Below are 21,735 nucleotides of genomic sequence, written 5' to 3' on the forward strand. Positions count from 1 at the left end.
TCGGATAAGAGGGCTACTGTGTACTGGTCAATTCAGACGGTAGCCGTTGCCATTGTTGCAAATGCACACATTGCATTTCTGCCCAATGTTGCATATATGCAACAAGGATCAAATGTGTACACCTGTGGGCTGGGCAGAAATGGGTTAAGCTTAATAGATCTTGCAGGATCATTGTAAGGGTAAAATGAAGGAAGCATGTACAGTTATTGACCTCAGGAGGGATATAAATCTGTTTCAAATTGGGCCTCTCAATTCCTTGTCTCCATTTTAAAAAACACAATAATTTGTTCATATGTGTTTTGCTTTGTCTTTTTTTTTTTTGATGCTGTATTGTTTTGATTGTGCAGGAAGCAAAAGGCTCCTTTTAATTTGAACAGAACAAAAAACCGAGACCAAGTCTTGCTGGATTCCTCGTTACTAAGATGAGCTATAAGGTAAACTTGAAATAGTTGTGAAAGCAATATAGGTGATAGCTATAGAGCATGACTCTAAGGTCATAAGGTTCCTATGTTTTACTCTTTGAACTTCCTATAAGTTGCAGACATTCAGGAGTTGGAAAAACATATCAGGATTTTGGTGCTGGCAAAGCATTTTTGACTTCAGCAGTCAGTCCATGAATAGTAGACACATCTTGGATTGGATTACCTTTAAGATTTCCAAACTTTGAGAATTTTATGCACAATGTGTGAAATCTTTCTGCCTCTTCTTGCCTGGACCTAAGATTTTCTAACAAAAATCTGTAATCTTAAGGATTGTTTTGCCCCTTCCCCCCAAAAAATTGTGGGACAGAGATGCATAGAACCCATTTTTGCCTGCCCAGTGGTGTACACGTTTGGTCCCTGTTGCGTATATGCAAATGTTGGGCAGAAATTGCTTAAAGCAGGGGAAGGAACAAGCAACAGAACCAGAGCACAAGAAGATGAAACAAAACAAATGTGTTTGCTACTCACGTAAAGCACAGCACTATCTGCCAATCAAAACCTGTTCCTCTACCAAAAAATTCCTATCCCATGTCCTCACCAACAGAACTTCTGTAGGAGAATAGGGTGCAGAGCGGAGCTTCTGATAATAAATGTAGTGGGTGGACAGATTTCATGTTGGAGAAGGTGGTCCTTTCAAGAACAAGTTCCAGCCCATGCTTCGAATACTTAGCCAAACTTTAGAAGGTACAACTAGCATCAACTTTGGGAGTTGGATTTGGATCTGGAAAATTCAGGTTCAAATCCCTTCTTAGCCACGAAGTTTCTGGGTGACCTTTGGCCATTCACTAAATCACAGGGTTGTAAGGACAAAAGGAGGGGAACTGTATACATTGCCCTGAGCTCCTTGGAAGAAGGGTGAGATAAAAATGTCAAAAATAATAAAAATGTATTACAGGCCCAGCCTATTTATACACGGATTTTTTTTAATACACAAATTTGACTCAACACAAATGGCCCCTGCAAATGAGCAGGAATGTGCTGATCCCTGGAGAAGGGGAAAATTGCATCCCTTTAAAATCAGTTTTAAAAACTGAACAGTCCTTTAACAACAGCCTCCTTAATGAGAGAGAGAGAGAGAGGGCAGCAGGCTAACAATCCATCAATCCTTCTCTCTCCTGCGGACCCCTCCCTTCCCCCAGCATGTGAAAGAAAGGTGATCATTTTGCATTGGTGAAGGGAGGGGCTGAGTGAAGTGCTGATGGATTGTCTTCTTAATGACTCTTATATTAGAATCAAAAGGTCAGCAAGGCTGTTTTTCAATCACTGGAGCAAAGAAACTTTGTTTTTTAAGTTGATTTGCTATAGAGCGCTTTTTTTAATCCATGTGAGTGCTTGGAACAGAACCCATGCGAATAATTAGTCTCACCCTGTACTGTGGCCAGACCTGTATCCTTTAGGAAAAAGACACACTTTAAAAAATTGTGGTCCTGGTTGCTATGGCAGGGAAAAATTGTTTTCAAATAGGAAAGCATTGCAAAAGCTGGGTGAGGCTTGGGAGGCAAAAAATGACTGGTATGGTTATATGCAAGCAAGTGAAATAAAAAGTACTTTTGTAGCTTCATTACTCCTGTGGGTATGGAAGTCTGCTTTCAATCCCCTTTAAAATTTGCTCATAGTCCCAAATAATTTAATGGTGGTTTTTTATTTTAGACATCAGTTTCAGATTCCATGAGTTGTAGCCAAGTTGTTACAAAAAATTTCTGTCTCTGTATGATTTGTCTTGGATGTCAGGTTATGTAGTCAAGAACCTACATTGATTTTGAACCTGCTTGATTTTGCCACTTTTTATTTACTTTGAAAAACATATGCTTGGATTTTATATTTGGCAATCCTACCTAGACCTGAGAGAAGTTTTACACTTACTGAGATTTCTTTTGAAGTAAACGTGTATAGGGTTTACTGCTCAACAGGAACCCTCTGCTGACCCCCACCAAACTGTCCTCTAAAAGTGCCAACTGGTTCCACAGTGCTGGTGGAGGGCATCTCAGCTGCTATTCTCCAGTGGCTCTCCTGTAAATGTTGTTTTCCACAGAGGTCATTGTTTGCAGGCGTTTTCTCTCTTTCTCTCCCTCAATATCATTACCACCAATTTGGCATCACATTGCAAGTCAGTTTGAGTTCAAAAACAATTTATGGTGTGGTGAGAGCAGTTCTGCTCTTTATGGGAAGATAAGGCAAAAGCCTTACCATGTACCTGAAAAAAGAGTGTGTGTGATCACACTTTTTCCCCCCTACCCTATCCTGTTTGCTTAATCCAGGGGTGCTTAGTCCAGGGGTGCTTAATCCAACCTTACAACTTTAGGGCTGCTGGACCTTTAAAAATTGTATAGGAGCCCTAAAGTTGTAATATTGCCCCCCTCCTGACTTAATAGCCAACGTTGCTAATAGCATATATGTGGGCTGGGCAAAAATGGATTTTACTCCATCTTCATCTCCATTTTCCCCCTTTCCTCAGGAGAAAACAGTCTAGATTGAAGATTCTATCACTCTCTGCCAGGGCTAAAGAAACGGCACACTGCTAATATATCCCTAATTCTATTGTACCATTGTATGAATCTTTATTATAAGTTGCTTTGGAAGTCCGTCTTGGCTGACAATGTGTTTGTATAATGTGTTTGTATTTTGTTTCTTTTACTCATTGAGATCATTAAAAGAAGCCACCAATTTTAATAGCGATAACCAACTATTTTAGCACCCCAGTTTACAGATAATGTAGTGCTAAGATACAAATGCATATGTAATGTATTGGTTTTTGAAATTGTCACAGATCTTTGTCATCTGAGTAAAAATTCAAATACGCTAACGGCTTTTCTGTGTTCAAGTTCATTTTATGTGCATGCAGTATTTACATGACCTACCACATTGCCCATCTACTTTCTGATATTTAGGGAAGGTATTATTTGGAGTCACCTGAATCCCAGAGGCAGGGTTACCATAGTTTTCTGCAAGATTCCATCAGTTTTTGTAACATGGGTATAGAAGACAGCTATGGTAAGTGTTGTTCATTTGTAATTTTTGCATTGTAAGTCTTAAGTCCCGTGAGAAGAAGTGGCACGCAGTTCTGACATTTATTTTGTAACTATTACTGGTAGGATTTCTGAGAAATGAAGCTGTTATGCATTTTGTGCATTAGTAATGTTTAACACCCACCTCTTTAACAAACTCAGAAAAGTGATAGGGCTCATCTGTGTTCTGAGGTGCTTTGGGTAGCCTGGGAGCACAGCATATATGCAGCATATGTTTGGGATTGATCCTCAGATCCAAGTTCAGAAGGATAGATTCTTGCCAGAAAGGGTGAGGCTTGCTGTGGTGAGTGGCTTTGTAGACCCATGTGTTTCGAAGCATGCAGTACTTTCTTGCAAAGGCTGCAATGCCAAAAATCTGCAATGTGGATATGATTGATATATTTTGTTCTAAAAAGGAAGGGCCAGATAAAAATGTGTTTAATTTTGGGTGCCTGGAGTGTAATTGGCAGGGGAAATTCTGCATTAAAATAAATGATAGATGTTTAAATAGAGCATTTGTTTACTTAATGTGCTGTGCTCCAGCTGCACAACTTGATGGCACTCTGTATATGCTCTTGGCAAATCTGTTTCTTTGTCAGACTGGAAGAAAGGGTTTGGTTTATAGAACATGATAGTGGAGATCATTTACATAGAAGAAAAAGGAGTGAAGTGCAGGGGCTGTGCTGAGCAAAGTACCAACTCTAGGCATGTCAGGGGCCCATGTGGGCCTTGGTGTGGTTTTAACATAAGACTTAAAAACACTTTTCAGCAGTACTTGCATAACCATGAAGATCAGAAATATCATTATTATGTGTTCTGAAACAGTAGCATACACTGAGCAAAATCCTCCAAGTGGAGTCATGTAAAGCAGACTAGCAATGCAGCTTCTTCTTTGTGCAAAGACACCCTCAAACCACGGCCACTTGTCTTATGAGACCACTGGGGACAATGTAGCAGTGTCTCTTCAATTTCCTTGAATAACTCTTTTAATTGGACAGCCTAATTGAGTAGCTTTAGGGATTTGGTTCCTCTGCAGCTTTCTGTTTTGTTTCATAAATCGGCTCATTAACATCCGCAGCGCTGTTTTGCACTGCTGACTACATTTTTCTTTGTTTAGCGTCCTAATTGCCAAAATCTTCTGAGTGAATTTCATTAGCTGCCCAAACCTTAGAAGTAATGGGAGAGGGGGGGTATGGGAATGGTGAGAACAGATAACTTTTTTTTGTAAATAGAGCGCAGTCCTAAGCACTCATTGGACCAGTGCAAGTCACTTGCAGCAGCCCAGGAGGGTCGCAATGTACTGTAAAGCATGTTCACACCTCCATTAAAGTTGAGGAGACCAGCTCAAGGACATGCCCTAGCCTCCCCGTGGGCCTTGGGACAGATAAGTTTGCACCGGCCTTTCCAGGCTGACATGGGGGTCTGGGGAGGGTGTAGGGAGGAGGCAGCGTGGAGGCATTTCAATGTGGGTGGGTGGGTGGGGAGCAGGAGGCAGGACCAAGATCCAGCACTTATGCAGAATCCTAGCCCTGTTCCCAGGCGTCCTGGATAGTGTGGATCCAAGTAACCCCATTGGGGTTGCTGCGGTGTTACCCGGGGTAAGGGTAATTTGCCCCAAATTTGCGCTGGATACAGCACAGGCCTGCCAGCCTGCCTGTTCTAGCACAAGTTAGGATTGTGCTAGTTTTCCTCATTTTGATTGTAAAAAGAATACTTTTTAGGTCTAATGAATGTCTCAGAGTCTACCTTAATCTTTTTTTTTTCCTAGCTGATTCTTTGGATCCTGAGAAACTCATGCAGTGTCCATATGATAAGAATCATCAAATCAGAGCGTGTAGGTTTCCCTACCACCTTGTCAAATGTCGTAAGGTAATGTGAAAAGTTGCATTTAAAATGTGAATGTTGAATGTGTATATGGTACATACCTTGTCTGTTGCCTAAATAAGCTTGTGTTTTCAGGTGTGACAATTGGGAGATCCTCTTCCCAATTTGTGCACGTTGAGTTTTAACAAGAACGTTTTTCATTTATTTTTCTTTTTTGTTTCAAAATGAACATTTTGTGATTTAGTGTGGCTGTGAACAGATGACCCCATCAAAACTCATCTCATCTGATCTCCATGAATCTCCCCAAAAATGAAATAGAGGATTATTGAACTGTCTGGAGTTGATTTAAGGTTATAAACCTTGCAAAGAAATTTTGATCAGTTTTAATGGAAAGGCACTTAAGGCATTCAGAATGGTGTAGAACATAAAGTAATAATAAACAATATGAAACAAAGAACTCAACATATCAAAACGGCAAGGACAGATAGCTTTGGAAAATGATACAAGGTGGGCAACCCAAAAAAGTATTCCCGAAACCATGTGCCTGATGAAAGAGAGTGGTTTATAAACTCTCCAAAAGAAAGGGTTGGAAGGGGCCATGCAGGACTCACAGAGGAGCAAGTTCCACAGCCTGGATGCAGCTGCAGAAAAGGCTCTGTTCCAAACCACTGTTGGCTTTACCTTGACCAGCAAAGAAACCCAGATCATAGATTCCCCAGGACAGTGTTCATGTGGCAGATTCGTGAGGATTCATGTGAGCAGATTCATATAGAGCAAGGCTTGTGTACCACAGATTGTGGGCTATGTGGCTGAGAAAGAAATGGCTTGAAAATCCATGAAAGCACATTTTTAGTCAGTTTCTTAAAACGTAATATCTTTAAAAGTTCAAGACTTCTTACTTTTAAGTGGTGTGCTTCAAATGTCTTTAACATAAGTACCAGTAAATCTATCTTGCTGTCCTTGAACAGGGGTCAGCTTCTAGGTTACAGCAAGAAGTAGTCTAGCATGTGAGCCTTATGGATATAATGGGGAGATGCAATGCATAGTGTATCATATATGAACAATGTACAACACCACAGCTGTTGCCATTTATTTTTATATATGGGTCCCTTTAGGGAGAAGGGCGGGAAAGTTTCTCTAAAGTTTGTTTGTTTATTTATTTATTTATTTACATTTTTATACTTCATTTTGAAGTTCCTCCAAAGAACTTCATTTTGAAGTTCCTCCAAAGAGCTCAGGGTGGTGTACACAGCTGCTCCCCTCCTTCTGTTCTCACAACGCACCTACCACCTGTGAGGTAGGTTAGGCTGACAGAAAGTGACTGGCCCAAGGTCACCCAGGAAGCTACATGGCTGAGGGGGGATTTGCACCGGGATCTTCAGGTCTAAGTCCACCTACCAAACCACTACACCACCCTGGCTCTCTATACTTCTACTTCTATATTTCTACCTTTGCAGAACAAAAACTTGCCAAAGCTTATACAAGTTGAACCTCAGGGTGGTAAGGCAGAAAGAACTCTGGTGGGGATTGTGGATGTTCTTCCAAAAAGCCTAGCTGTGCATTGTGTTTGATTTATAGCTATTTTGTCTGATTGCCTAAAATGGGCTGCACTGTAAAACATGACATCATTTGTGTATTGTATCTCCTTAATTTAAAATAAAATCTTGCGTCTGCTGTTTGAGGGATGGCTGTGGTAGTGAGTGTTTCTGTCTTTCTAGAACCATCCTGATCTTGTGCAGAAACTAGTCACATGCCCATTTAATGCTCGTCATCAGGTCCCCAGAGCAGAGATCAGCCAACACATATCAAGCTGTGATGACAAAAGATGCATTGAGCAAGATATTGGTAAGAAACTTGTCTCCGTGAATTGAGTGTTGGCAGCTGGGGGCCTCTTACCTTTGCTGTTAACATTTCCAAAAGATTGTTGAATGATTTCTCCATAGTCTTCTAACAGTCCTTTCAGAATCTATTACATGTGTTACAGACACGGTAGTGCTCCTCTGATAATGATTTGGAGTGGCATAGAAGGAATAATTCTTTCACATTCCCCTTCCCCCATGTTGAGCTTGCAAGCTCTCTGAACACCTGGTTTTATAAACCAGTGACTTTTATTGTTGAAGGCTGTATCATAAATTCTGTACATTGAGGTGAAATCCGCTTGGCAGTTTGGGTTATTGCCAGCAGAAAGGGTGATGGTTATGAAAACCATGGGTCATTTGTGTTACTTATTCAGATTCGGATTGAAGCCATGGGATTAAAAATGTACGCTTTTAACTACTTGAGTATCAGTACAGTTCTTAGCCACCAAGTATGTACATTACAGACCCCAACATTAGTGCTTAGAGGTGATTTTCTCCACGAGTGAGATGCTTTTCTCCACTCAGTTAAGAGTGCTTTCTCTCTGCAGCAGCCTTCCATCATTTGTGTAAGTTCATCTCTGCTTCGTTTATCTTTAAAAAAAAAAAATCCATTTATGTGTTGCCGGTCTTGGCTACTTTTCATCTAAATTAAGAGTACTTTTTGGTTATTCATGCACTAGCTGTCTGGTTATTGCTCCAATAGGTATTTAACAGTGTTGAAATTAATAAAAACCAATACAGCTTTGACAGTATTGAATGTGGACAAAGGAGGCATGGGTTCAAATTTCTACTCTTGCCTATAAAGAAACTTGCATTGATTTTGCTCTTGTAGTCACTGCAGATGTGACATTAGCCTCTTGTTAACTGTAAATAACAATTCAGGAGCCAGCCCTAGGAGTACACATTCTCTCCTCCTCCTCTTTCTCCCCCCCCCCCCCACTGCCATGGTTAGACAATGTATTGGCATCAATTTTAAGGTTAGGGTTAACTGGACTTCTGTTTTAATCTGGGATCTGAAAACTACTTCAAACTGCTTTTAGATCCAATTTGGTATTGTTTCCAAAATACCTCTTAAATGCAGTTAAGACAAAGACAAGAACTTGCTCAGGGAAGAAGGGACAGCATGTAATTCTACTGGTCTCTAAACAGCATGTCCTTGTACAAATGTCAGAATATAATAAAAACAGATGAGTACATTGGGCTACCCCACATAGCTTCATGTGTTCAAATCTTTGGGCAAAGGGCAGAATTGAATTAAAAGGAAAAAAAACTCTTGTCCTGCTTAGAACTCTTCATAGCATAACTTTGCAAAAGATGTAGTTATTGCAGAGAAAGGTGATACATTTTATCTGAAAGCATTTGACTGAATTAATTTTGGGAGAAGGCATGTTTTTCAGTGATTAGCAATACTTATGGAAATGCTGTAAAAGTGAACACCTTTTAGTCAAAGCACTTTTCAATGGAAATATAGAAGAGAGCTATTTTTAAACAGAATGCATATTCTAGCCAATGTAGGAATTTGGGGTGGATTTTCAGATATTGAAAATGAGAATCCTTTTGCTTCTGCAGGAAAAAAAAGCATAAAATAACTGAGTACTTTCTTACTGATTGGCTAATCTAGTGGTTCAAACTTTTTAGCATTGGGACCCAACAAAAAAAAAAAAATCACTTCACCAGCAGCCCAAGCCCCTGTAGCTATAATGGTGATTGGGCAGCAGTGCTCTCTCCAAGTAGCAGGTTGATTAATCCTTGATGCACATAGCCTAATCTGTTTTGTCAGTTTTGTGACCCACTAAAAATTGGGTTGTGACCCACTGTTTGGGAACCACCTGGCTAATCTTTAAGATGCTGGAAAACTGGTTGTTAAATTTCACAACCCTCTTGTTCAGGCATAGGTGCATGGAGCCTGAACAAAAACTAGCAATTTTGATCTGACTAGGCTGATGCCTCCCAGAATTAGTCTCTTCCTTTCCATATCAAAGAAGCAAAAATGAAATAGGCAGTGGCAATTATGTTACATATGGGAATATTCTGTGTGAAAGCTTCGAAAAAGAATTGAAAACGTTACTTTTGGGGTTATGTAACAAGAAAAGAGATGCTTGCTTCATCTCATGCCAGTTGGGGTGTTGGAGTTCTCTAGGAACAAAGGAGTTAAAGCCATCTTTGAAAATGAATGTGCCTGTGTTACCCTTCTGTACGATATTTGTATGCATCAGATATACTTTTTGATCTTGAAAGTTGCTCTCAGAATGGGGTTTGGGAGCAAGGAGAACATTTCAGGCAATTCTTAGCTGAAGTTATGCAAATAGATGTCCGTTCTTAGGACACTAAATAATTAGGCTACTTAGGCTGCTGGATGAATGGATAGGTTCAGCTCAGTTTTTCAATATGTCTCCAAACAAAGACTTATATAGCTCCGGAAAATGTGTGCCCAATGATTTCATAAGACTATATAAAATGCTTTTTCTTACGAAGAATCATCTTCGTTTTAGCGAGCCAGTTGGGTAACCCCAGAAGAGAGATTAACGTGGTAAGCTCATGGCAGTCGCCTCCTTGTGAAGAGGACTGGGATAAAGGTAAGTTCTGTGGCAGTTACTCTGATAAAATATTTACTGGACCAAGAACCCTTTTCAAAATTGGGCAATTTCTAACATGAGCATAGTGCTACCTAACACCTGTTTTTTTTCCCTTTTATTTTCTGCTGTTTGTGTTATGAACAAAACAGCTTATAATTAAAGGATATAAATTATTATATTCCTAAATTAAATTTCTGCTTGGCTGTTTTATAGCCAACATGACACTAGTTATTCTTTGGAAAACGCAGAAGTTTGTGTTATATTTCTGTGCTTCATATTTGTCATAAAAGCAATGGTTTTCATAATGTTTTGTTTGCCTTGCCAGATCTTGGCAACCAGTCATGTTCTACATTCATTTGGGGCCAAAGCCACACTGAATTAAACAGGTTAGTTTATTTCACCTACCACTGCTTAAGCCATTTTCTTCTTATGCCTGTGGTAGAGAAGCATTTTTCAGAACTTGTACTGGGGAGATTTGTTAAAAATAATGAATGGTGAGAACCTCTCTAGGTTCAGCTATGTCTGCATCAGTTGTTTTAGGTTCAACATAGGAAGGATTTTAGCATGTGGATTAGTTAATTAGGTTAGTGGGGGTTGCTAAATGTGTTCAACTGCCAGCAGCACAATGTTGTAGCAGGAGCAGAAGCTAGCCAGGAGGCTGCAGTGAGCCATACGGTCTCCAGGCTCTTCCAAGAAGGAAGGTTATTCAGTACCCTTCATGGCAGGAGACACTGCCAGAGTAAAGTTGCAGTGACTGTCTTAGCTGAGTGCAAATTATGCTAGACACCAGAAGCCATGGCTGCTAACAGCCCCTCTAACAGGAAGCTCCTATAAGGCACTTCAACATGACAACAGTGGTTTAACAACAAAGGGCGCAATCCTATCCTGCTTTGGAACAGGCAAGCCAGGAGGCTTGCACTGTATCCAGTGCGGGATAGTGGCCAGAAGTGGCTTAGCCAGAGGCAAGGGGAAACTTTTTCCCTTTACCCCTGGGTAAGGGCCGCTGGCCCCTATGGGTATCCTTGGACTTGCCCCACCTCTGGAGGTGGCGCAAGCCTGAGGAGAGCAGAGTGGCTTGAAGCTGCTCTGTTCTTCCTGGGAACGGGGGTTGGGATCTGGTATAAGTGCTGGATCCTAGCCCCGCCTCCCTCTCCTCACCAGCCCACCCTGGCGCCACCCACCGCCCGTCCTCCCTCCGTCCAGGAACACCTCCACCTGTTTCCCCCCACCTACCTTTGCAGCTTGCATCAGCCCGGGCTAGCCAATGCAAGCCTCAGTGAGGAAGCCGGCGTGGAGGCTTGTGCCAGCCTCCGCACACCGGCGCTTTTCAGAGTGCCGGCCTAGCTTCCTCTTGAGGCCCTCTCGACCCTCCTGGGCTGGCACAAGGGACTTACACCGGCCCAAATCATTTCTAGGATTGCACCCAAAGTATATGAATCCTAACATTCCTGGGGATCAGGCTATGTCTTGCTCATAGACATATCAGATGGTCATTCACTCTGTCCTGAATTCCTGACTTCAAGCAAGGAGATATGTAGTTGTCAAGTGTGGGAAGATCAGACACATAGAAGAAAAAGCGAGAGTGATTCTTTATCCTGCAACCCAACCTTCAGATCAAGCTTTTGAGATAAGCGTGCTACAGACTTTCTTAGATCCACAGTTCTGACAGCCTAAGAGGTGTGTGATCTGTCAACAGGACTCTAATCAACCTAGGGTGCAATCCTAACCCGTTATGTCAGTGCTTCCCAGCACGGTGCCAATGGGACATGTGCTGCATCCTGCAGTTGGGTATTACTCACAGAGGCCTCCTGAAAATAAGGGAATGTTTGTTCCCTTACCTCAGAGCTGCATTACCCTTATGTCAGTATTGGAAAGCACTGACATAAGGGGTTAGGATTGCGCCCTTAGTGGTTCTACTACTGTGATTGCTATCTACGAGGGGGTTCCATCCAGCCTGCTGATTTTCCTGCTTCGTTCCAAGTGGTACAGAGTATCCAGTCCTTCTCCATAGGGACTGTCCTGGAATGTCCATATTTTAGGTGCATTTCTGGGTATATTTTGTCTACTTCCTTACGTGAGAGGCTTAAAATGCAGTCGTTCCCAATTCTGTAATTCAAAGCTGAGGTACAGTTTGTGTGTAGAAGAAATTTGATCCAGTTGCTAAGACCAGCCAAGCAAGGTCAACTGGTTTCAAGGGGAGCCACAGATTGTCTCATATTCCTGCCAGTCCCCCTCCCAAGAAGGGAGGGAGGTAGAAATCAGGTAACAGATGATGTCATTTCAGTCAAGAAAGAAAAACAGTAACAGCTGGAAGCACTCTCTCTCCTCCACCCGTTCAGGGGAGAGCCCACCAACTTTCAGAGCAGGCAGGTGGGACAAGCTGGTGGGTGGTTCCATCATCCAGGTACAGCCAGATGGGGAACAGTTTATTAATCAGGAATTGTTAGCTTTTAAGTTGGTTCTTGGGGTTTGTCTTTCACATTATCATGTATGTTGAACTTTGTGGTAAAGCTTTAAACTAAACAGCTTGTGAGATTCCTTAGTGCTCCAGTGTCATTAGCTAGCTTGGTATTATTGCCAGGAACAACCCTTTCTCTGCCCAATTCTTCTATTTTTTTCTTATTCATTTGATTTTGTTATCTCTTATTTCTTATATTTTAATAAGCCTTTTACAGTTTACCTTGACTCGGCCTGCTTTTGGGATTCAGTGGATTGTCATGTCTCCTCGCTCTTACTTTGAGAGTGATTTTGATAGAGATCCCTGAAGTTCAGTTTTGTTCTAGGAGGCGTGCTTCTGCCCAGGGAGCCCCTATGACTAGCCTGATCTCCTGGGCTGGTGGCAGCAAATTCAGTCTACCAAGGCTTTTTCCTGGTAAGCTGCATGTCCAGATAGGGAAGATAGGGGAACAGGAAGGAAGTGAGCATGTTAACCACTAGACATGACTGCCCTGGGTCAGTGTACACTCACTGGTAGCTCCTCTCTGGACTCTGACGGGGGACATTGGACAAAAGACTCCTTTTCAGGCTTCACTCTTGCCTGCAGGGGAGGCGGGGAGGAACCAATTTGTCAAAATATGCATATGTCTCGGAAACCTCTGGTCCAATCAAAGTGCACACTGAAGGTGGTGGAAAGATCTGGTGCTGCCTCCTAGCAGTCAGCTTTAGAGAAAGCTCATCCTCATTTTGCAGACTGGTTGTTTTTGTAGCTAGTTTTGTGCCCAGCAATGGGCTGGCTGTTTGGTGCTGAAATTCCCTGCTGTTAATGGGATTGTAGTAGGAAAAGTCCTTCATGGCCACCACCTTGGGATTACTTCAGTTGCAGTGCAGAAACACATTATTGCTTAGCCCTTCATGGAAAAGGTGAATTTAATCTTGTCATGTCCCTTCACAAATAATTTAGTGTGCAGATTCCCAATTGTTGTTTACTGCTTGATGATGAAAATAATCTGCTCACCTGCAAAGTATAATCACAATTTAAGGATTGCAAATGAGGTGTAATGTCTGGTCATTATTGCCACCTCAGTCTTATAAATTGAGTGCTTCCTCCCTATTACCTGTGGACAAGCAATAAGTGGCTTTCATCTGTGTCCCATTTTAAACTCATTAAGGATTCAGCTGGAACATGTTTCAAGACTTAATTAGCAAAAGCCTGTACTGTTCTAACTTGTAATATTTAGTTGACCAAAGTTTTTGCGTTCACTCTTCTGTTTATGCCCACATGCCTACACTAAGAGATTCTAGAGCAGTGGTTCTCAAACTTTATCACCGGGACACACTTTTTAGAATGAGAATCTGTTGGGATCTACTGGAAGTGCTGTCATAACCGGAAGTGACATTATCAAGCAGGAACATTTTTAACAACCCTAGGCTGAAATCCTACCCATACTTACTCAGGAGTAAGTCCCATTTACTATCATTGTTAAAAGCATTTACCTAGTAGCCTGTTAAAATATAGATCTGTAACATTTTTCCAAATGCAGTCACATACAATGGTAGCATCAAGTCTAATGCTGATCAAATCTAATCAAAAATAAAATATTGAAATGAATGGGGACCAACCTGAAATTGGCTCGCGACCCATCTAGTGGGTCCCGAGCCATAGTTCAAGAGACGCTGTTCCAGAGAGTTTATGTCCAATAGTTGTGCATGACCTATGATCTGGAAGTTCAGCTATGGATCTCAGGGAAGATGCTGTCTCTCAGACGCAGACCAAACTTACAAAACCCCACATAGAAATGGGTATTTACCATGGAATAACTGCTTGTTAGGAAGAAAACTCATGTGGTTTTCCTTATGCTTTACTTAAAAGGCAGCTGTCTTCATTCCCTTACTTGTGGTGAGTGGGAGAGTCCACAGTGAAAGCAGTTTTAGTTTGATCTTTTGCTTTGTGTATCTGATTGGGATCAAGGGAAGGGGCTTCCCTTCTTCAGGACAGCCAAACATAGTCTTTGTCATCAGCACGTCAAACTTTTGTGGTGCCATTTATATTACCCTATTTTTGCCTACTCATATGTCCCAATGTGTTCAGTGGTGCTTTTCTCCCAAGAAAGTGTGTACAGGGTTGCAGCCAAAGTTGCAGGCTCACGGTTTTTTTTGCAGACTTCTTCACATGCATCAGTCTTCTTACTGAAAAAGCCTGCATTAAACCCAGGGATTCTTTCCATCGATTCAAAGTGTTCCTTTTCAGACTTCACTTTTGCCTGTGAGGGAGAAGGGGAGAAGCCAATCATGTCTGAGTGCTCTAGCACAGGGCTTTTGGGTAGGCTGAGTATATTTGGGTATGCATGATTATATTTGGAATTGAGATTTCTTTGTATCATCTGTGGTTGTGAAGGGCACCTACTTGAGTGACTGTTCCCATGTACCTCCTTTGGGATCCTATGTCCGGTTGATTGGAAGCCCCAAGGAGTAGCTGGTAGCTTTCTCCTTTGCAAGTGAGTCAACCCTCTGCAGACACTGGCACAGAAAGCAAACAGCGCATGAAGCTTGTTATCAGTGGCGGAAGCATTATGTTTTACTGCTTTCAGAAGGGTAAAGCCTTGAAGGGAAGCTCCCACCCCTTGCCGCTGGCATGTGCTGCTAGGATATCTGGAGTCACAGGAAATCTGCTGGTGGAATGATTTCAGTGTGGCAGGAGGGACTGGTGCAGCTTTTGCCATGAAGAGACTGCCACATTGTGTTGGATATATGGTCACAAATCTTGCTTTGGGTGATGCTCATGGCACTTTGCCACTGAACAACTGCATGTGTGGTTTGGGCCTCCATTCCTTGTTTCAAATGTGAGGATGTTATATTGGTCTTCCTTGCAGGGTCTGCATATGAAGCAAGTGCGAATAGCATTATTAAAGCGCTCTGTAGCCTTGGTACTGGAGAATCTATATACGTGTTTCTAAATATATTCATGTTTGAGGGAGTTCCTTCTAGAGCAGCCATTTTCAACCACTGTGCTGTGGCACACTGGTGTGCCGCGAATGGTCCCCAGGTATGCCACGGGAATTTGGGAGAGGGTCATTTATCAATAGGCTCATTGGGGGATGTGAGCCCCCATTGACAGCACAGTGTGCCTTGTCAATTGTCAAAAAGCTGATGGTGTGCCTTGACCATTTTAATGCCTTGCCAGTGTGCTGCAAGCTGAAAAAGGTTGAAAATCACTGTTCTAGAGGTTCTGTATCCACTTCGTGAAAGTTCTTTTGGAGGGGAGTTCCCCTTATTGTGTGTTCAGCCTTTTTGTAAAAAGAACACAATGTATTTATCCTTTTCTTTCCCCCTTCTCCTCCCTCTCCAGTTCTAGATCAAACCCAGCCATGGGACTGAAGAACCACCTTGGTTCAGGTCTGCGAGCCCCCCGGTCTTTGCCACACACACTACCTTGGAAGAATTGTGAGTAGTATTGATGCTGTTCTAACTGTGCTACCCCATGAGGTCCCTTACATTTTAATGTATAACACAATGGCTCTTATTACAAGCTTCCAAATCCATAGCATTTATTTTAAAAAGGAAATGTCTAACTTCATGGTTACCTTTTTAAGTGTTTTATAACTAAATAGGAGGGAAAGCCTGGGAAGTCTTCTGTATGTGCCCATATGATACATCCAATAATCCACTAGAGTTAGTGCCTCTTATTGGAGGATTTTTCTCACCAAGCACCATCATAGTTATCAGTTGTTCATAACTACTTTAAACCTGGGAATGTGTCTGATTGTTTTATAGTGTGCTACCACACTTTTTATGTTTGCTTTTATGATGAGAGAATAGAATGTCATAGAACAAAATGTTGGCCCAGATATTTATATCGCCAGTATTTAATTCCTTATCAAGGGAACAGGTTTACCAGCTGGTACCCCAGTTAATCACTAATATATCAGTGGTGATAGTCTTACTGGAGTGTCAGCTGGAGTTAACTTTCTTGAAAGTCCTTTAGAAGAGTTTGCAAGGCCACTATTTATGTACAGTATTTGAGCCCCATGCCCTGGAGAAAATGTTTCATTGCGTGGTTTGAAGTCTTTGACATTTCAGAAGATGAATGGCCAAAGGTATCATCTTCATTAACTTTAGTTTGACATCTGCCACAATTGTGTAAACAATGTGCTAATTTGAATCATCTGTGCTCTTGCTTACAACTTTAATTGGGGTTCTCAGTGGCAAATTGGCATGCTATACTCAGTAGAGCTGAGGTTCTCAAAGAGGCATGACCACAGTGCCCTAGCCCGAGAGCCTTAGGGCACAATTCTAACCAGGTCTACTCAGAAGTAAGTCCTATTTTGTTCAGTGGGGCTTACTCTCAGGAAAGTGTGGTTAGGATTGCAGCCTTAGCCCCTTAAGGGGCAGGGGAAGAGGGAAGGCAACAACATAATTCCTAGGACTGTGCTGCTGCTGGGGGCCAAAGGAGTTTTTTTTACACAGCGGCCTCCAGGAGGTCCAGGGAGCCCCACAGGACACTCCTCAAGGTTCCCCAAATCGTAAAAAAGTCAAAATAAGCTATCGGAAACAACTTCTGATATTTTTGTCCATATTCTTGCCCCAAGTTCTCAGGCACGCAGAATGGATTTGGGGATGAGGTTGAGTTTTCTCACCTTGTGTCAGACTTGGGAATGGTAAAAGGCAAGAGATGCTTGTTCATGGAGTTTTCAGAGCGTAGCTGAGAGGTGAGACTGACATCTTCTGTATACTGTGTCCCATGGTAGAGAACTAGAGGTGGAACTTCAGTTTGGTTTTCCCATTTGACATGAACTGGCAATTGCTGTCTTATTGCAGATTTGCAATGTACTGCACAGGCAACTTGTGGGAGCCGATGTGTTTCTTGCTGTATATCATGCATTTGAGGCAGAGTTCTGCTAGGGAGACTTATGAATGACGCTGCCTGCCTGGTAGTTGCTTTGTGGACCTCTCTTGTATCTTGATTACTTCAAATCCCACATTCCATTGTCTTGCTGCCAGCCAGAACTCCATTGCCAAAGTCATTGACCTGTCTTATCATCTGAATCTTTTGACCTCCCTTTTAAAAAAAAAAACTCTACCATGGCTTCCCATCCACTGTCATATACAGCACAAATTCCTCCTTTTCAGAGCCCTCCATGGTGCTCCCTCAGCCCAAATCTTTCTGCCCTCATATCCTGCTACAGCTTCTCTATCTCCAGCTCCACTAGCATTGTCCAGAAGGGGTCCTATGCCTCTATATTGGTACTATCTCTATTTTGATTCTATATACAGAAATGAACAAAGAGGAGCATTTCGGTATGCTCTTGTCTTACTGGACAAGAGAGGGCACTGTTTGCCTCTGCCTTCTTCCAAGCAGCTGCCCTGAAACACAAGTTGGGAAGTGCTTTGGAAGAGGTCTGTCTGAGAGCATAAATAGCATCTGGTATTTAAGTGAGCCCAAAACACTTGTGTGGGTTTCAGTATTAGCTCCTGTTGAATTAGTGGGAGTTCCATAATGAACAGCTGCATTAGGCTCGGTTTGCAAAGTCTCCTCTTCAGATCTCATGTACTGTAAAATCCAGAGTGTCTTTGAGTTGAGTTATTCTTGTCTTCTCTTGGGTGTGGCTAGTGGGAAATGGCTGAGCTTGACATTCTTTTTTTTTCTTGCCCATTCCTCCTGAGGTGACAACATGCCCCTTCTCTCATCCAGGATTATGAGCAGATACAAGGTGGAGTGAGAAGGTCTTCCCATACTTTCTTAGGACTTCAACTTCTTGTGGGGGAATATGTAGGAATGTATTTGTATGTCATGGGCAACCCAATCCTCACCCACCCAGGAGCAGTCAGGCCAGCTGATCAGCACTGCATCCAGAGTAGGGCTGGGCTGGGTTGCAGTGCAACTCAGAGTAAAGGGAATTCATTCCTCTTACCCCCTGCTGCACAGCAGCTGTCCCATAGGGCTACTTGGATCTGCACCAGCTAAAGAGGTGGCACAGATCCAAGCGGCCGAGTGTAAAGTGGGGCTGCTCAGGAGGGGGGTTAGGACCCACCTAAGTGCTGGGTCCTGTTCCCGCCCATCCTCCCCCCTGGAATGCTCCTGTTCCACCCCAAACTTCTGTGTTGGCTGAGATAGGCCAGTGCAAATTTACCAGGTACTGATTGTCTGGAGGCTGTGCACATCCATGTGCTGGTCTGCCTCCTCCAGCGGTGGCACAGAAGTGCCTAATGGCAAGAGACTTGGACCGGCCTATGTGGTCCTTTGGATTGACCCTCAAAGCTATAAATGTGGAGAGCAATCCTGTGTGAACAATTGAATAAATGTGATAGAAAGGTGCAATAGCTTCTTTTCACCTGCCATTCTCCCTTTGTGTTGAAAGAAGAATAGCAATTCCAGAAAGGAGCCATTGCCAGTTGTGTGTGCCTGCCTGTTGTCCTCCCTCTTTGTCTTAAAAATATTCCTAACTAATGACTTTCTATTCTGCATTCCCTGACAGAGTGGTCTCATATACTGTTTAACATGGATTAGTTTTTGCATATGCCTATCCTAAAGTGAACGTTGCTCATTAATATGTGTTTATGCTTGCAGTGGGGATTGAAATGATTTGTGAGTAGGAAACCAGGGGGTAGTTGTGGTTCTTGCTTGAGTACAGAGGACAAGGGGATGGTGGGTTATGATCATATAAATTATCCTTGCTGAGGTTGTCTGTAGTGGTTTGAAGCAGTGTAGGAGGATGAGGTAGCTCTGCACCTTGGACAGCATGATTGTGGTTCTGGAATTAATTCTGACTCTTATGTGAAAACATTTTAGTATCCAACCCATCTTTCAAAACCAAATAAGAGAAGAGCTTCAGTGTGGGTGAAGGCAGAGGTTAAAGCCAAGTTTTTGAAGCAAATATTTAGCCAGGGCAGGGGGGACAACCGATTTCTCAACTCTTGAAACAAAAAAAAAAAAATATTTTGAGTTCTTTATGTACTGCTCTGATAATCACCTGAATAGATAATTATTGTAGTGATGGATGAATGCCCATCATTCTTTTCTGGTATGTAATGCTCATGGACTTGCTAAACCATTTTTAAAATGATCCACTTGGGTAAAGCTGTGCAGTAGACTAGAGGTACTAACAATGGCTTATCTTCTGTGTCTTCTGTGTGTCCTCCAGGAAGTGGCCAGCTGGTCAAACAGCTCTTTGTCTTTGTTTTAATCACTACTAAACAGAATCTTTCTGTTCAGAATCTTTCTAGTAGCTAAAAGTTTGAGCATCTGCATTTGTCAGAAAGTTGGATTGTCTTGATAGTCACAATTCTAAGGATTGAGCAGAATGAGTTCTGCTATTTTTAGATTGTGAGCCCTTTTGGGACAGGGAGACATTAGCGATTTTATTTTCTCTGTAAACCGCTTTGTGAACTTTTTGTTGAAAAGCGGTATATAAATACTGTTGTTGTTGTTGTTAAGGTCCATGCAGGCCAGCAGCCATTATCATTTCTTCTAATAATGAATTTGAATGATCATGTGACTGTCTGTTGGGCAGTGAAATTGTCATCCACAAGATAGGGTTTCTGCAATTTTGAGGGACTCCCCGGTAAACAGAAATAATTTATAAATTTTAAAAGTATCAAGAGCACTTAATACCATTTAGTTTTCAGGATATGGTGATTTACAACTAGGCCCGATTCCTCTAAGAACTGCAGTTTTATGCTCTTTTATTCTGACTCTTCTGACTGCTGTTTTTATGGGTTCTGCTAATGTGTTTTTTAATATGTTTTTATCTGTGAAATTATGTTTTAATTTGTTTTATATGTTGTTAACCGCCCTGGGTCCCTTTTTGGGAGAAGGGCAGGATAAAAATAAAGTTTTATTATTATTATTATTAGAGTATTCTGTGTATATGCATATTGTGAGGCTTATAAGGCCCCCCCCCCCCCGCCAATACAGAAAGAGGATATTTGGGAGAGATGTAAAGAAAAAGATACTTTCCCCCTCTTCCTATGATCCCAGATTAGTGGTTCTCAGATTTTTAGCCCAGGGACCCACTTTTTAGAATGAGAATTTGTCAGGACTCACTGGAATGGCCGGAAGTGACATCATCAAGCAGGTACATTTTTAACAATGCTAGGCTGCAATCCTACCCACAGTTACCAAGGAGTAAGTCCCATTGATATCCCATTGATAAGTTAAAAGCATATACAGAGTCCCATTGTTAGTTAAAAGCATATACAGCCTGTTAAAAGTACAGATCTGTAACATTTCCCCAATGCAGTCACATGCTGTGGTAGCATCAAGTCTATTAAAAATAAAATATTGACATGAATGGCAACCCACCTGAAATCAGCTCGCAACTCACCTAGTGGGTCCCAACCAGATGTATCAGTAAAGAGTTCAGCTTTGAAGCTGACAGCTAGTTTCTTTAGTATTGCATAGCACAGCATGGGAAGTCATGCAGAGTAGTGATTTTCAATTTTTTCATCTCATGGCACACTGAGAAGTCACTAAAATTATCAGGGCACACTGCACTGCTGCCTGTAGTCTCACATCCCCCAATGGCCCCACTAACAAATTACCCCCCCCCCCAAACTCCTGTGGCATGCCTGCAGACTATTCATAGCACACCAATGTGTCATGGCACAGTGGTTGAAAACTGCTGCTCTACAGTGAGAAAGAAAGGAAAATACATCCTTTTTCCTCCTGCTTGTAGGTAGGCCCATGGTGAGTTTGGAACACTATTACTTTTTGTAGTAGGGCACCAGCTTTCTATTGTATTGTGGTTGCAGTGGGAAACATGACACAAATTGGTTGAGCTGGTGTGTTGGCATGGAACATACATGGATACTTCATCTGTTCAGGTAACAAAGTAGTGAGGATGTTTTATAAAAGGAAAGTTCTGCTTTTGGCTGGGATTAAACCTCTCACAGGTCTTTGGGGCAGGCTGAGGATTGGGAAGCGCTCCCAGAAAATAGAAAGGTAAGAGTGCTGGATGTCCAGAGACAAGGTAGTTAGAGGAGGGGAATGAGTAGGCAGTGGACTGAGAAATGGGAACCTGAGGAGAAAGCAGTCTAAGGCAATTTAAGAGATTGGCTTGGAGCAACCACCAATTCTTTGACTTCAGATTTCTAATTTAAAACTTGTTGCTTCTGTTTAGTTCTGTCATGGATGATAAGTCAGCTGCTGTTGGGTAATGCGCAGCAGCACTGTGTAGCTTACAAATGCTGGCAATACTTTTATTTACAGGTTGTTGCTGATGTAAATATCTGACAGCAGCTAGTGCTGTAGACCAGAAAAAAGCCTCGGACTGCCACCCTCTGGGCTGCGGGTTCTGAAGCCTCTATCTGTTTCTCTCTGACAAGGATAACCCTCATTTCAGGGCAAATGTATTCTCTTCTCTTGCTGGGAATAGGCTAGAGGGTGTCTTATGCCCCTGGTGGCATGACTGGGGGAAGATCTCTGCCTGGGACCTAGAAACCGATTCAACTGTATGTTCTGAGCTAGAGAAGTTCGTACGTTCTGAAATATTGCTGCTGCTCATGAAATATGATGCTGAAGGGGATGTGGTGGGGTAGGCACTGTTCGGGGACT

The 21,735-nt window shown here is 42.3% G+C and overlaps 1 protein-coding gene across 1 annotated transcript; it reads left to right on the forward strand.

Annotated features, from left to right (window-relative positions):
• Window positions 1-422: 422 nt before the first annotated feature.
• GTSF1 (gametocyte specific factor 1) lies at window positions 423-15,634 on the forward strand. Its single transcript, XM_066612801.1, has 7 exons — window positions 423-434; window positions 3,371-3,473; window positions 5,256-5,356; window positions 7,030-7,156; window positions 9,663-9,746; window positions 10,072-10,132; window positions 15,532-15,634. Exons 1-7 carry the CDS (start codon window positions 423-425, stop codon window positions 15,632-15,634), a joined length of 591 nt encoding a protein of 196 aa, XP_066468898.1.
• Window positions 15,635-21,735: the final 6,101 nt, after the last annotated feature.

The sequence above is a fragment of the Tiliqua scincoides genome, chromosome 2 (genome assembly GCF_035046505.1).
Source record: "Tiliqua scincoides isolate rTilSci1 chromosome 2, rTilSci1.hap2, whole genome shotgun sequence".
NCBI classification, from domain to species: Eukaryota; Metazoa; Chordata; class Lepidosauria; order Squamata; family Scincidae; genus Tiliqua; species Tiliqua scincoides.